The 16,945-nt window shown below is 34.4% G+C and overlaps 1 protein-coding gene and 1 long non-coding RNA gene across 2 annotated transcripts; one reads left to right on the top strand and one right to left on the bottom strand.

Annotated features, from left to right (window-relative positions):
* The first annotated feature begins 8,935 nt into the window (after nt 1-8,935).
* On the top strand, nt 8,936-9,593 carry LOC145739395 (uncharacterized). The gene is made up of 3 exons (XR_014181020.1): nt 8,936-9,165; nt 9,217-9,442; nt 9,495-9,593. It is a non-coding gene; the product is annotated as an uncharacterized LOC145739395 (long non-coding RNA).
* A 2,544-nt stretch (nt 9,594-12,137) lies between these two features.
* LOC145739394 (uncharacterized) lies at nt 12,138-15,297 on the bottom strand. Its single transcript, XM_081994826.1, has 4 exons — nt 14,635-15,297; nt 14,373-14,556; nt 14,249-14,335; nt 12,138-12,629 (listed from the first exon to the last, which is right to left on the bottom strand). The coding sequence occupies exons 1-4, from the start codon at nt 14,703-14,705 to the stop codon at nt 12,282-12,284; spliced, it is 690 nt and encodes a 229-aa protein (XP_081850952.1). The 5' UTR covers nt 14,706-15,297; the 3' UTR covers nt 12,138-12,281.
* Between the last annotated feature and the right edge of the window lie 1,648 nt (nt 15,298-16,945).

The following is a 16,945-nucleotide window of genomic DNA, read 5'->3' on the forward strand; positions in this document are numbered from 1 at the left end:
TCTCATTTTTCACTTTATCTATTATCATGCGGCAAATGTCTTTGGTTGTAAAACCCCATCCATCACATGCACTGCCAAAAATAATATTGCCTGTGTCTGGACTGAACAGCAACCCTGAAATTTAGTAAGTGAATATTACTTGTGATTCCAGTAGCTTTAATTAATGGCAGAAGAGAAAACTTGACAAACAATATTTTAAGTTAGGACTAACCGTAATTTACATTTTAATTTAGTGCCATTAAAATACAAGAATGTATTGAAATACAGCGTGATGGAAACTTTTTTTAATAGATAAAAACTTATCAAAGTATCATTTAACATATACCAGGTGTCCAAGAGCACCCTGGACATAGGAGATCAACATGGGAAAACGGTTTTGATTTTTTTGCGCCTGTACGGTTCATTTAATGGAAAAACGCTTTAGATAAAAGTTGTAGAGCACATTTTCGGCTATCAACTTGTAATTTTTTCAATACCGTAGATTTGACCATTAAGACGCAAAACGGATCTAAAATTCGGAAATTTTAAAACTCGCGCCAAGCGGTCGTTATATCCGGCAGTGCTACCAAACTTTCAAAACAAGTTTATTTTTTTATAAAATAAATCGTGATAACAATACTTTATCAGTAGCCACAGTCCAAAAATCTGGTAAGTTACATTTATAACCTCATTTAATGTCTCTACTCAACTTATTTACTTTGTAGCAAAACTCTTTAAGAAAACACTGGTTTTGCTTGCAAATATTGTCACGTTTAAATTGAAAAGCCCTTTTGGCCCAACAAGTTAAACGAGACGTGCGTTTATTACTTTAATAAACGCCTTTACCGAGATCTTGTTTCAGAGGTAGAATCAAACCACTTGGTAGAAAAATATAATTTAATAACTAAATAATAGTTAAAACTAATTGACAAAATGGTTGGTTTATCAACTTGGTGAATCGGAATAAAACCTTCAACATAATTCCCAAAGTAACACTTTAAACAATACCTTTTACATGCACAAAATATTACAATAACAAATCTGTACTTACATTTGTAAAACAATTATGAGGGCAGCTTCGTGGAGGGTTTGGCACTTGCGATTTATTATAGTTTAAGAGATGGTTTACTATTTAATTAATTTGTAAACCCGGTGCGGGTTGCAGAATTCAGGACGACTACATTCTGTGGCGTGAGCGGAGTCTTCTGGCTAGGTACTGCCTTCTCCGACGTGGTGCACAGAAAAACTGGATTGATTGGAATGAACTGATTGAATTGAACTGAACTGAACCCCTCTCTAGGGTGCAACCTCTTTTTTATAGCATTCCAGACACTGATTCCACCAATCAAAACTCCCAGACCTGGCCTCGTCTAGCCGACAACTCGTGACGACCTTCGACCATCGGTACTTGGAAAACATTCCACATTATTTCGCAATTCAGCAAATGCATCTTAATTGCAGTTGCACTCCGACCGCATTCCACAGTTTTAATGTTTCCGCTCAAGTAATATAAACATTTTTTAATGTTTCCGTTCAAGTAATAAATTTGATTTATTATCCTTCGTGACATTTGCCCCTCCTCCATGAAACTGGCCCTCCAGTTTAAACTAAGAGAGGTAACTCCTACATTTGACAATGCTAATTATTAATCTAGTTATCGCTAGCCTTATATAAAATTCATCTTATTATAATATTATTAGAAAAATGGAGTAAGAGAAAATTTTGATTTTAATTTTAATTTTCTTTTTCATATATTTTCTAAAAAGCTTACTTTCTCCATTTTTCGTCATCGCTTCGTCGTACCTAAAAATTATAGTAATCCTAATCATTAAACTAACCCTTAAATTAACATAACACATTTGAAATCTTGGGGAGCGCTTAACTACGCACCATATACTTCAATATACGCAGTTTTGATTTTGCGATTTGTATTGCGCCATTGTTCGCACAAAAATTTTTGTCACAATCATAAATTGCCCTGTCCATGACTTTGTCCCTCATTGGTCACCAAATAGTACAGTAGTTGAAGTCTAGCAATGTCAATTTCATAGTCCTTCCTGCTTAAGTTTCATTAACATCACGTGGTTGACGTTGGTGATAAGGTTAAGTGTCATCTTTATTGGTCTTCCAATACTGGCTTTGCACAGCGTCACTTAGTACATTGGCTCCTTATGGCTCCCTCAAGTGCATGGTTTTTTTACATATAATGAAAACAAGAACAAAGGTTAATATGTGTTCATTAAGGCCTAATATACTTATATTAAAATTCTAATTTGCATGCAATCTTGCGTATTACTTTATAAAGTTAATTGACATGTAAAAATAATCGGGAATCCGGTCCTGAAACTAAAAAGTTTGAACTCCGTAAATATAAACGACTCGCTCTAGACGCTCTAGTTTTCATGTTATGGAAAGTAGAACGTATTTGCCTGTTTCAAAAAATACAGAAACCTTAACCGTTTCTAATTAACTTCAAATCCTTTTGGAGAAGATTTTTTTATCAAAAATTGGATGTAATGTCCTCAATCAAATGCTTTTCCCTCATTGTTTCTGTAAAAATAAAAATATGTTATTAGTATGCAAACGCAAGTATTAAATGATTAACTTAAATCATTTCTGGCTTGGTTTATTTTTAATAAAAAATAAACTCTGATTATTGCATTACCACAAATTTGCATTGTCCGTCTTAGTTTCACTTTGCCTTACTAAGCGGAATCAAGGCTAAAGTTTGTCATCATTCGGATTATCAGCCGGACGATAAGCAGCGATGTTCGCTTTTGCTTTAGTCCAAGAGCTGATGTATTTTTGTGTGTAACTTTTTATTTCGTGTGGTATAATTCAAAATATACCATGTATCTGTCTTACTATTTTCCAAATAGTATAAAAACCAGCATAGGTAATAAGTAGTCTGTTGACATTTTGACCGTGCAATCCAGTCTTTATTTGTCAATGTTCAATAAGTATTTAGCCCAGCTTTGTTTCATAAAGTCTTCAATCAATCGATTTACTCATACAATGAAAAAATCACGATATAAAACTCAAGTGTACACTTCTTCACTTTTATAATAACAATGGCAATTTTTCTTAATAATTATTCTCATATGCTAAAAATTTGCATGTCAAAATGAAATTACAATGATATTTATCCATACGCAGTTTTTGTGAACGTTCGTACCGCGATGACTTAAATAACAAAGTGATCACCATCTGCCTGCGGCATAAGTAAAGAATTATCTAATCAAAAAAAAACAAAATATATCCTACTGTAGGATAATTCATTTAAGCAAATAAAAGTAAACATTTTTATAACTTAATTATGAGCATTTTGACTTTATCGGGCTTGTAACTTGTAACTTTGAATTGCTCTGCAGTTCAATATTTGTTTCAAAAAGTAGTCGTAGTCAGTCTGCTAGAAATTTGTACAACTTATTGTACATCGTAATGAGACGATCCTATAAACGGAATTAAGGTAAACGATTAAAGCAACTAATACGCAAACTTCCAGGATAACGTATAACCGGTTGCTGTCAGGAATAGGAATCCCCGTTGCCTGAAAATATTGACAAATTTGCTACTTTATATGGACCTTTTTATATCCGAGTTTAAAGAAGTCTAGTATCGATTTGCTTCAAAGACCCAATTTTCAAAACCTAATAAACGTATGTATAAGGTTTCATCATTCAATTATTTCAGCCTGCTATTAGTTTCGCATTCAAAAATGCTTTTGGTTTGTTCTTTGAGAAAAAATCATGCACCGCCCTAACATCGATAACAGCAAATAGTATTGCTGTGTGGCACTAAAACAAATATTTCTCAACATGTACAGACCTTTCTGTATCAGAAACTTCTCAACTGAGAAGGGAAAAATCAGAAACAACTACTTTGAGAGCTAATACTCCTACCAACATTGAATTATACTGTTTTTCCTGTTGAATTCTTGAGTATTTAAATTACTCCTTTATAAAAGATACCAATATTTTTTCATTGGCAATCCAGTAATTATTTTATTTAATCATGAATCTTGAGCTGGACATCTTCGTACAGATGCACCAAAAATAGTTCAACTGCATGTAAGTTGAAACTTTAGTACTCATAAAACTCATTACAACGGGTCGGTTAAAGAAACAAACTCTATGTGCCACTTACATAATAGGGTATTACGCTCAGCTAGCGTTTTTCACCTCAATTAAATAGCAGGTTAAAATTATTTAACAGGTTGAAATTCAGCAGAAATAAAGTAAAAATAAAATCACATTATTATGATGTGTGGGTCCTATCGTCTCATTCGAGTAGTATGTGTGTTGAATGTTTTAAATATCACCTCAGAAATACTTTATTACAAATGTATCATTTACCATTCGTATTCAAAAAAATAACTTGGGTCACTTTTTAAATCAGTTGTCATTTTTTTCCATAGTAAAATCAAGTTTAATTATTATTAGCCAATGCAACATTTCGACTTGTTATTCCATGTAGGTAAATTATCATGTGCATTTAGAAAAAAAAACATTAAAATTCATCAATCAGCAGTTTTCTTATCGACACCTTCGCGGCGATGCGACGAGACGAGTGCAATAAAGCAAGTCGGTCACACCGGCACGCGGCGTCAAATACAACTAATTAGTCTGCTTTACTTTATTTTCCACTAATGTCGCGATTTTTGTAAGCAACCAAATAATAACCTTCGATTTTTTATGTACTCTTAGTTTTGAACGGTGGAAACATATGGAAATCCTCTTTAACTCTGCACTATGCTTTTATTTAAAGCTGGTACCTACACATAATAAGTAAAAAATTATTTGTCGACAATTAGAAGTTTCATTCCGGCACACTTTTTGTCGTTATCGGGAATGCTTGCTGCCTCGACATCGAAATAACACAATCCGCTGTTTTACAGTGTGGATTTTATTTTTTAACTTTAGATTTAGAAGTCATGTAAAAATTAATTTAATAGCATGCTGCAGTATGTAAAATTCATTTTTTTTTTCTCAAAATATTTGATTTTTCAGCTTAACTTTTATACAAACTTCTACTAAATAGAAATGCTAAAAGCATACATTTTGCTTTGAATATTGTAATCCACAAAATTGGGATACAGGGAATATTACATTTTTTAATTCGACTTGGTCGGCTGTGTCTCTATTTTGGTGTGAAGTTTTACGAGTTGATTTAAACATCGCAACTTTTCTTCGATAATCTATATTATCGATTTCATTTATGTTACTTGTCTGTAAATTAGGATGTAACATTTTCGATTGAACAGGAAAATCGGACTGAAACTTATTAGCAGTTTTTGATTTGCGTTTTTCTGAAATGCATAACATTGAATCCTTTGTCGTATTTGTATTGATTGATTCATTAACGTCGAATTTACCTATAACAGAATGCTTTAAAATAGGAACTGTTCTAAATCCCTTATTGACAATTTTAATGTATAAATTGTGCCCATTTTGCAAAAATGGTGTGTCTACACACAGATTTCTTGGACATAAATAACTGTCTCTTTTAATAAAAATGCATTTTGTTAAATCAGGTACATTATTCGAGGTTTTCAATCTTAACGTTATTTGCGTATTTGGTTTTACAATATACTTTTGAGCAACTTTTAATTTTATTACAGGTTTTACTGTTTTTTCGACGTCAGAAATTTCTACACCCATTAGATACTCTTTCTGAACTTGGTTTTTAGATGTAACATCTAAATCAGGTCGATTGAGATTAACTCTTACTTTATCGTTGTTGTTTGTTGAAAAACTCAAAATATTTTTATTGTAATCAATCATTGCGTTAAAATTTGATAAAAAATTATGTCCCAAAATTAGAGGTTTAGAAAGATTTTTCACTACTAATGCTTCAATATCCAACTTTATGTTGTTAATTTTTAGAGTTACTTTCGAAGTACCAACTGGGTTAAAAGTATAACCTCCTACCGAAGTTAATTGGATTTTCTCTGATGATAAAGACATGTTAGTTATAAGATTTAAATCAATTAAGTTTGGTTCACATCCTGTGTCTAAAATTACATCAAACAAATTGTCTTCGTTATTTATTGAAGCTTTGATTGACAATAAATTGCTATCTTTACTGTTTGTCGAGTTTAGAGCAACTTCATCGACACTTAACATTGAGTTTTCACATTTACTAGGATTCTGATGTGTAGAAACATTCTTATTTTGTCCAAAATTGTAAAACTTGTTGCTACCTCTATTAAAATTTTTACATTTTGATGAATAATTATTTCTGGTATTACTATTTCTTATACCTTGATTTTGATCAAGCCTAGAATAATTTTGCTTTTCTCGTGACACATTTTGATAGTAGAAATCATTTTTCTTTAACTTGGTCCCTTTGTAATTATTATTTCCACAATAATTGTTGGACTGAAATTCACAATTTTTACAATACTTATTTGGCCAAGTACGATTAGTACTGTATTTGTCAAATTTGTTTTTCAACCGATCATTACGAGACCGAAAATTCATTCCGTCCGAAATGTAAAATTTACTTTGCCGATTCATTTGACTAAATAATACACGCTCTTTAATATCACTTATTTTCAAGACTAGTTGGTTTAAATCACTCAAATTTTTATTATTAGAGCTTAGCAAATAATACATTTCAAAACACGACGGATTTAAACCGTTTTCAAAATAATCTCTAAAAGTTTCAAAAGACATGTCTGGGTTAATTTCATTTGCCAAGGTAAGTAAGTCATAATAATAAGTTTTAATGTCTTCATTGTCCCGATGTTTACGCGTGTTTAATCTAAATTTCAGTTTACGAAATGGTTGGTCACCTGCGAATTCTTTTAGAAAATCTGTTCGAAATATTGCCCAAGTATTCAAAACATTTTTTGGATCATTTACATATTTTTGATACCAAACTTGTGCTGGTCCGTCCAAATAATTATTAAAATATGAAATCTTTAAAGAATAAGTCCAGTTGTTTAATCTTGCGGACTTTTCATATTTATTTAAAAATGTAATGGGGCAATCACTTGATGGATTAAACGTAGGTGGACACGTAAATTTAGGGATGGCCGGGGCTTTTTGTTCGGCCAGTGCTGTACGTAAAGTTATATTAGCCATTAATTTCTTGACTTTTTAACATAAGACACGATCGTTTCAGTAATACTGACTTGCTTTTAACAATTTAGCAAACAAATATTCAAAATGACAATGTAGGACAAAATTAATTATGCAAAAAGAAAAATATATTTTTGTTTTAAAGAGGTAATTTTCATTCACGATAAGAAAAATCAAAAATATTTTTTCTGGTTTAAAAATTCACTTTTTTTTTTTAGCAGTGTTTTTCATCTACTTGAAACAATTCTACCAAATGTCATTCTGACACAAAATCGGCGCCTCCACCAAATGTCATTCTGACACAAGGCCGGCACCTCCACCAAATGTCACGTTTAAATTGAAAAGCCCTTTTGGCCCAACAAGTTAAACGAGACGTGCGTTTATTACTTTAATAAACGCCTTTACCGAGATCTTGTTTCAGAGGTAGAATCAAACCACTTGGTAGAAAAATATAATTTAATAACTAAATAATAGTTAAAACTAATTGACAAAATGGTTGGTTTATCAACTTGGTGAATCGGAATAAAACCTTCAACATAATTCCCAAAGTAACACTTTAAACAATACCTTTTACAGCCACGGACCACAGACGAGATCCCGGGGACCTATGAAGCAGTACAACGTAGGATTGCCGTTCGAACGTTTAGCCATAGATGTCGCTGGGCCTTTTCCTGAGACCAACAGAGGCAACAAGTACATTCTTGTTGCCATGGATTACTTTAGCAAATGGCCTGAGGTGTTTGCGATTCCAAATCAAGAAGCCAGCACAGTCGCTGATATTCTCGTCGAAAATGCCTTCAGTAGATTTGGTGTGCCGTTGGAGTTACATTCTGATCAGGGACGAAACTTTGAGTCCAAGCTCTTTCAGAGGCTCTGTGATCTGCTAGGCATTAGGAAGACCCGAACAACGCCGCTTCATTCTCAGTCGGATGGAATGGTCGAGAGATTTAATAAGACCATAGAGCAACATCTCTCGAAGGTTGTTGATCAGCATCAGAAGGCTTATAGAGCAGCAGTCCACAACTCAACGGGACAGTCACCATCTAAAGTTCTGTTTGGTCGAGAACTTCGACTTCCATGTGATGTGGTGTTCGGATCTCCAACAGGCCAAAGCACGAACATTGAGAACTACGTTGACGAGTTGCAAGACAGATTACTGAACATCCATGATCTGATCAGGGAAAGTTTGAATCTAGCTAGCGATAAGATGAAAGCTCGTTATGATCTGAGGGCCAATTCGGGAGGGTTCCAGAAGGATGATAAAGTTTGGTTGTTTAACCCTCAGAGGAAGAAAGGCAAATCACCGAAATTAACACCTGTTTGGGAGGGACCTTACAATGTGGTAAAAAGGTTAAACGACGTCGTGTACAGAGTCCAACGCAGCCCCAAAAGCAAGATGAAAATTGTCCATCTGGACAGACTCAAGAAATACCAGGGATTAGATGAAGCGGATCGGGACGATCAGCTTTAAGAGGGGGGCAGTGTTACGGTTTGGGCCTACTATACTCGATTCGGGATGGAATCGAAGCGCCGGGTCTGGCCGGGCGCGTTTTAAAGTAGGCCACAGTTAGGAAGCGCCACACCTGGAAGAATCGTTAATATTCGAGGCAAATCGCGAAGCGTTTCGCGGTCATTCTAGAACGTGGTTTGCGTATATAAAAGACGCGGTGTCGACCGCGGGAGGAGTAGTGAATTTGGGAACGCGGTAAAGTTTAAATAGTGAAATAATTGTGGAATTGTAGTAGTGTTTTTTTAGTAGCTGAGTTAATTATTATACGGAGTGTTTTAAAGTGTAAATAAATTTATTAATTGTTGAGTTAAACTGACTTTGTGTAAACCCACGGGGAAAATCGTAACAATATGTTGAAATTAGGCGTTACCGGCGATATAAGTCATATAACCGACGTCAGCTTGTTAGATAGTAATGGCGAGACATTGTTGAAAAATATAAGTTATAAATTCAACAACGGCCATCTAAACTATGTCACTGAAAATAGAGATAACACAACGGATATTGGAAATAAAAATGCCATTGATATATTAAGTAAATCGCGACTCGCAGAGCCTTTGTATACTTTAATTAAAGGAAAGGATGTTAAAGGTCTGTATTTTAAAAGCGAAATTAGTGTCGAAACTATAAATACATTTACAGGTCACTACTTTCAACGTTTGAGTTACTTTTCTAGAAAAAGCGACATTTACCCTCTCCAGTTAATTTCAATTGAAGTTGGGCTGGGATCTAAACTATTTACTGCGACAGATGCTCAAACATGGGCCCAAATATATTTCGAAATCACCAACCATGGAACAACGGCTCAATATATTACATACCAATGTACTCATTCTAGAGCCATTTTACACAGACTGTCAAGCTTTCAGTAAGCTTATAATTGTTAGTAATTATAAATAATAAATGCATCATGTTCTTAGGAGCTATTTAGAGCCACAGGGACACACTATGGTCATATTATCAATACTAACCCGTTCAGGAAATTATCAAGACGAAATCAGTTTTATTGTAAAAAGCGGTTAATAATGGATGATACTGCTCCGGAATTGGAATATCATTAAAAAAGTGACTGCACAGAAGTCCTTTTTTCCCAGTGTTATAAAGGCATTTGGACAATAGAGGTTGTGGCTAGAGATGTAGACTCAAGTTTTTCAAACTTTATTACTTTAAATTTTTAAACTTCAGTTAATATTGATTTTGTTGCTGCAGGCTTAATGCGACTAAACAGAATCCCCAAAGGCTTATTCGTCCCATACGGATACACTGTAGGTACTAAAAATTCAATTACAGGAAATTCAATTGCAGGTGAGTCCTGCTGCAATCCTGATTTACAACTAATAGCAGTTGATCGACAAGGCAATCAGAAAAGCTACAGTGTTAATGCTTATCGTAAGTTTCCTGTACAGCCAACTTCTGTATTTTAACAGTTTTCATTTGCAGAAACTCTTCCAAGCATCGGAGTAATAGCTGCCATAGTACTAGGAGTAATACTTTTCATTATTTTACTAGTAGTGCTTATTATTGTGCTAATAAAAAAGTGCAAGTCTAGAAGGTCATACGAATTGCGGTCTTACAGAGGGAGGAGGATCTGACAATTAATTCAAACTAGCATAGCAGAGCAAAATCAGATGAATCTATGGGATACTTTAGTTCTGGAGTTTTCTGATAGTTTACGCAGTTCCAGTAATGCTAGAAGAAGTAGCAGCAGTACGTAATGACGATGTGTTTTATGTTTTTGGAGAAATTTTACTACTTTGATATAACATTTGTAGAATCTTGGGTGCTTTTATTTTATTACAAATTATTTACCCTTTAATTAGATTAATTTTAAGGCAAAAGAAGGTAGAAATGATAATTCTCTCAACCTAAGTAAGAGGGTTCATTGGTCATATGTTAATTTGAGAGTTGAAACCACTGAGTTGAGCATTATAGGCAGTTTTCCAAGATATATTGAAAGGTTGGAAGGTAAGTAAAATGAAAACAACAAACAAAAAGAGGGGGTGGCACGTTTTGGTGGTCATACGCATATAATAATGCATACCCTATCAAAAAAGGGTAGTTTTAATCAAAATTTACCTACAAAATTCCGACATTTTGGTGAAGCAAAAAAAAAAAAAACGTTTTTTCATGTAGATTATTCCACTTAGCTCTTGTATTAACCATGCCTGCTACTTAGATGTGGGATATTTTTATTATATACCACAGGTCATTTTTGAAATGACAAAAATATAACCAATTATCCCTTCAACAAAAGATGAGATGTTGGTCTAAGAGACTTGCATTGACTACTCATTAGTACAAATAACTAATATACTAGATTATTAGAATAAACAGTAATAATTATGCTTTTTTGTTATCCATGTTACCCTGATAATTACATTTCCACATTTATTTGTAGCTGCATTTTGTTGTATTTTACAGAAATTTCTGTCATTGAATAAAATTATGTGTAAGGACTAATGAATCTTACTTTGGAAAATAAATAATATAATTTTGTTATTTGATTAATAATATCAATATCTCTAATATAGAGTATTTATTCACTTCTTCTACAATGACCTTAATTTCTCTAACAAATATTGCTCTAGCATGATAATGGCATGATGATCTCCTATGGCATTGATTGAGGGTATACTGAAAGAGATGATTATGCAACTCAAAGAACCCATAAATTGCAAATCTTTTACTTTTGATGGAAATAATGATTTAACACCTGTTAAGTCAAGGAATTGTTATACTAAGTTTCAAGATTCTTCTTTTCAAATTAAAACTTTGACAAGTTGAGTGAGCAATCATAAAAGGCACACAGGAACTTGTTATTACTCATAGTACAGTAATAAACAAAACTAGCTAAATAGCAAAATTAATTTAAATTGAAAAAGTTTAATTTTAGTACACAAATTATTTACAGGAACAATATTTACTACAGGTTTTGGTGGTGGTTTTTCCATAGCAGGGAGCAAAATAGCATGTTGTGTGAAGTCCTCGTAGGTACTCCCAGTCACTGAAGGACTAAAAAGAGTATTTTTCACAAATTTCTTAGGATCATTCATATTTTTTTAATAACTTCTATTATTGTATGTATGAACTATATAGTAAGTGAACCGCTGGAAAGTTGGTAGCTGGACACATTGGCAGGCAGCTGGGCGGAGCCTACAAATAATAAATATTCTTTAAAATTAACTGTTTTATCGATCTGTCAATAAGTTGTAGTTTGCGTTATTTCGAAAAAAGGGCGCTAACTGCTAACACCAACTACAAAAATGCGCAAAAGTCCAAAAACCAAAACCGATAGTCAAAACTATGGTCAAGATCAATTGGTCAAAGCAATAAGCAATCTTCAATCTTCATCTCCATATGGTAGCTGAAAAGAGAGCACCATCTTATGTTGGGGTACTGGGTGACAGATGGCGTTGTAAAAATGACGTCTGGACGGACAGAAAACCAGTCGTGGCACCATCTATTGAGTGTAGATAGCTTCAGCTGATGAACATCTAATACTTTTGAGATAGGAAATCACAACACCATACAGTATAGATTAATAAGTATTTATTTCAGCGCCATTTCTTAACAATAGATGTCACTGTACATTCGATTTTCTACTAAATCTGAACTAATTTACCTCACAAAAGCAGTTCCTTGATTGGGGTTGTTTACACCTTCGAACCCTAATCAAAGACCTAATATTTATGTATAATCATAAAACATCAGCAGTTGTACCCTGGCCAAGTAGATTCTCTTAAATTAGCTTGAAATGGACATAAATAAATGTCTTGAATTGTGCTTGTGGCAGGTAAAGCCAATATTCTTAAATCTCCTGAAGGATTAATCTGCAAAGCGTTTGATACTAAACTAGTTGAATGGCGTGGTTGTCCATACGAATTGTAATTCACCGTAGTGATAGTACTGGATTGTGATTGACCAGTAATCGGGTTGATAGAGGAGCATCTAGCGATAGTCAAAATACACGAAGTTATATTTTTGTAAAGAATTACTTGATCCTGTTGTTCTTCAGCAGGATTGTCCTGGCTTGATTCAGAGTAACATTGACTAATCTGAAAATGAAAGCATTAGAGAGATAATAATATAAAAACTAACGAAACATGAGTATTGTTTGGATTTAATTCTAGGCGATAAGATATTATTAGAATACCATCAAACATGGTGCAATGTCATTCTTGTTCAATATACAAGGCGGTTTTTTTTAATTATTAAATTTATACCGATAATCATACAAAAGTAGTATGACGTCACAGCTGAAAAACTTGGCAAGATTGACAAAGTGCAAATGTGTAAGCCACTCAAAACAACGTAACCCTTCCAAATAAAAAGCCTATAAAATCATATTAGAACTTTCAGAGTCTTCTAAATACTACTGAAAACTACCCAAAAATTGCGAGAAGTCTCTAGAAGTTTTTTAAACCCTCCAAGAAATTTATAAAATTGCCACAATCCTCAAAAAAAATTGAAAATGCCAGGGGCATCTAAATACCACTCAACAAGCTTGAGTGGTTGAGTTATGTTAAGTAAGCTTTGTTCAAATCAATGCTTTAATTTACTCCAGTTCTTCATAAGTTCTTTTCATAAAATTAACATAGTTTTTAAAAACAATAATTAATTCTTCCTTCATTGTTCAGTTAACCGGTTTTAATAACCAGCGATCTAAAAGCGGTAATTTTCCAACTGTAAAATTTCCCGGAAGTTACACGCCATGAAAGGGAAACTTTCAACAAAAAAAAGGAAAATCCCCGTCCTTACTGACATTCCTTATTAAACCCGTAAATTTCGATAAGTCATTCAACAAACAAGATTAGGTACTTTTTCTGGAAATTTATTTTTGGTTGATAATTATTTTAAGTAACAAATTATGATAAAAACAGTCAAGCTATGAAAACAAGATAATTTACATATTACATATTTATGTAATACATAATTTTTGATATTAATGTTTAACTGCGGTCTGATCAATGTGTTTGTTAAGTAGGCATTGTATCCTTACCGTGTAAGTCTAAAATAAATTAAATAAAAAATATTGTATCATATAAATATCCTAATTAATTAAGTGTCCAAATTTGGAAAATGTCACAAAAAATAACGATTCTTCGATGTTTGGGAATGTCGGTACTTTAACAGGCAAACTTATTAATAGTCAACCCTAGTTTTGACTCTTTTCATTAAGAGAAAAAAAACAGTGCAATATCACGTTTTTAAATGACTACATCAACAGATCTATTTAACGAAAAGAAGAAAAAAAAAAAGTTACAAAGCGATATCTAAAGAATTCTGAGAGGTTGCCAAAAAGATAATTTCATTGACACAAATTATACTAAAATCACTGTTTTGAAATTACCAAGAAAATCACATTGTTCGGAATTGCTCTGTTATCACTGCCATAGTGTTTTGGGGAATTCGCGTTCTAAAATGTTTGCGTTATTCAAGTAACGATTAGGAAATCAAAAATATATCTAAATGTGTGTCTTATCATCGGCTAAACAAAGTGTTGTAATTATGTAATAAAATATTCAGATTTTTGGGCTATCGTTGTTTGGTCTGACATGATGTTTTTATTTTCTGTGAAATTTGCGACCAATATACGATTTTTTCGCCACGAGTTCGAATTGCATAACTGAGTGAATAATATCGATTTTATATTCAAGAAATATAAGGTACTAACTAATCTTTCCGAGTTGATTCTTCGCAAACACCGAACAAAGCTACAATATCCTGTCACGCAAACTGCATTTTGAAGTACTGTTGACGTCTGAAAAGTAATAAATATGGATAGTAGAAAAACTTACATTGATCATGTCTATACAGTCATTATACTCTGTTTCAGCAAAATACTGTGAACTGTATGAAGACAATAAATTTAAAGAGGGTTGGTTATTGTTAGCCCTTACCGCCTCACGGAAATTGAGTCTGCAATTCTGCGTATCGTCTACATTTCCGCAGGCATATAAAAGTAAATTTAATAGCTGATTACTGAAATTGAACGAAGAACAAAAAACAAGCGAAATTAATTTTATGAAACATTTCAGGAGGTTTAATAAAAAGACTTACATGTTTTTCTCGCACTTTTGCGTACCAAGGTTTGTAGCCCCCAAAAGGTCACCGATCTGTAAAATAAACATGTTCACTTGACCGCAGTTGCGAAATATTTTAAAACCTTAGACCATTGAACTATTGTTCCTGTGAATGTAATTTATATTCCTAGTAATTAAAGTTGTATCTTTACAAAGTGACCATATAAGGGTAAGATTCTTAGATTTCTGTTTCAGAAGTCATAAGTCCATTTTAGTTTGTAGTATCTTTACACAACTATCTATTTAAAGAATATAATTGAATCACAATATGAAAGCTGACGCTAAAAACATCAAAGTTGGGTAACATTACATATAGAATCAAATTTTAATTACGAAGCAATCTGATACTTAAACAAACTAAAATACCTCAATTACGGTGATCAATTTTGTCCCCGCCATCTTGGCAATCTGGGGGTAAGATTACTGTCTAGCCACTAAGTCAGTACGTTTTAAATAAAAGTGGGTTACTTGTGGAAACCTGAGTATTCTTCCCTCTGAGCTACCCCTTAACGTGACATGGTGGAGGCGCCTCGTTTGATCTCGGACTACTGATCTTCATATCAGTAGTCACACCCCAGCTCTGCCCCTGACGCTACGACCCTCCGAAAAATGAAGATGTTGAAGATTTTGAAGGACCGGTTTACAGGCTCGCATTTGCCCGAATCGAGTAGGGAAAAGTCAAGAGCGACCTGGAGACGCCCTAAAGCAACAGTCTATGCAGTGCAGATGAGCACAATAATATGTATATTTGTATTAATTTGATAAAGTTGCAGTTTAGTAATAACATTGTCTCAATTTTCTAAGCCAGTGACGCTATTTCTGACCTAGGTTCTTTGCTGAGACAGCAAAATAGTGCAAGTATCGTGTGTTTATTTAAAACTAGGTCAAGTGCAAGTACATGTTATAGGATTCTTTGTTTATTAATTTAAAAAAATATATATATTGTTTATTTCAGTGGCCACCGGACGACCTTTTTGCGTCTATCAACGAATTGCCATATCTTTTAAGGAAGTAAAGCAGCAAGTCTTGGAGAAGCTGACATCTTCAGATGGGTCCCGCCAGGACGGTTCTACTTACACCCGTGTGCACCCGAAGTCTTTAATAAGTCGGGCTGAAGAAGCATCTCCAAATGAGCTCACGTTAATTAGGACGAAGTATACATGTCCAAGGATAGGTGTGCTAAAGGAGCACGCAAAAGGACACAGTATGAAGAAATGAAGCTAAGCGATGAAGTTTGCCGCTTAGAGAATACAGTGCCAAGAGAAGGCACTACGATGAGATGAAGCCTAGGTGAAGCGTTTCCACTTAGACGATGGTGCCAAAGAAGGGTACAATGAGCAATTTACGTGAATTTCGCTTAATAAGGAAGGCAATAAGATAGACGCAACAGCAAGGTTGAAAGGTGACCCAATGTAACATTTGTGATGTTTTAAAGTACACCCCTATCTCTCGCAGGCATTAAGAATAGGACTAAGCTAACATATTGTAATCTGCTGAAGAAATAAAGGACTCGTTCCACCACCTTCATACACCCTATAGCATTTAAGGTTAAAATTAGCATATGTAGACTTTATGTATAAGTTTTGCTTTTAGTGTTCGGGGCAAACACTTGTTGGAAGGGGGAGATGTCACACCCGTGTTAGTGGTAACGGTGCACACCCAGTAACCAGCACAGTCAGCAAGGTTAGCATAATGAGGTCGCTGACGAATATAAAAGATGCACCGTAACTCGACTAAATTACCGAACTCTGGGGGAGGGAGGTCACTGACTGATCTCTGGGTTAGTCTGTGTACGCCTATTGTGCAACGCAACGTGGAGCAGTAGGTGACCAAGTGCCACACCCTAGATCAGCCCTAGCAAAGGAAATAGTGTGGGCGAGCAGCATAAGTTGCCGTACCTACTTACCTCCCTTTGTTAGGTTCTCCACGTCTTTACCAGCTCGGTGAATGCCCTCGGACATAAGTCTAGGGTTCATTCATCCCCGATAAAGCGTCGCCCCCCTTGTTCTTCCTGCCTAAAACCGGACCACATTATGCTCCCCGCCATCTTGGCGATCTGGGGGTAAGATTATGGTCTAGCCATTAACTCATTACGTTCTAATAAAAGTGGGTTACTTGTGGAAACCTGAGTATTCTTCCCTCTGAGCTACCCCTTAACGTGACAATATTATTGGGTGCCAAGTTTGAGTGACATACTCACCACACCCGCTAGGGTGGGGGGAATGTCAGGATATTTGTTCTAATGTGCCCCACGAGTTCTGCTAAAATTAAATGTTTCCGGTATTAGG

Source organism: Ips typographus, unplaced genomic scaffold (genome assembly GCF_016097725.1).
Source record: "Ips typographus isolate SLU unplaced genomic scaffold, UJ_Ityp_2.0 IpsContig116, whole genome shotgun sequence".
NCBI classification, from domain to species: domain Eukaryota; kingdom Metazoa; phylum Arthropoda; class Insecta; order Coleoptera; family Curculionidae; genus Ips; species Ips typographus.

Coding starts and splice junctions, on each gene's coding strand:
- LOC145739394 (XM_081994826.1), bottom strand. CDS start 14,705: ATGTTTATTTTACAGATCGGTGACCTTTTGGGGGCTACAAACCTTGGT. Junction 14,336..14,372: donor ACTGTATAGACATGATCAAT/GTAAGTTTTTCT, acceptor ATTACTTTTCAG/ACGTCAACAGTACTTCAAAA. Junction 12,630..14,248: donor GAATCAACTCGGAAAGATTA/GTTAGTACCTTA, acceptor TTTCATTTTCAG/ATTAGTCAATGTTACTCTGA.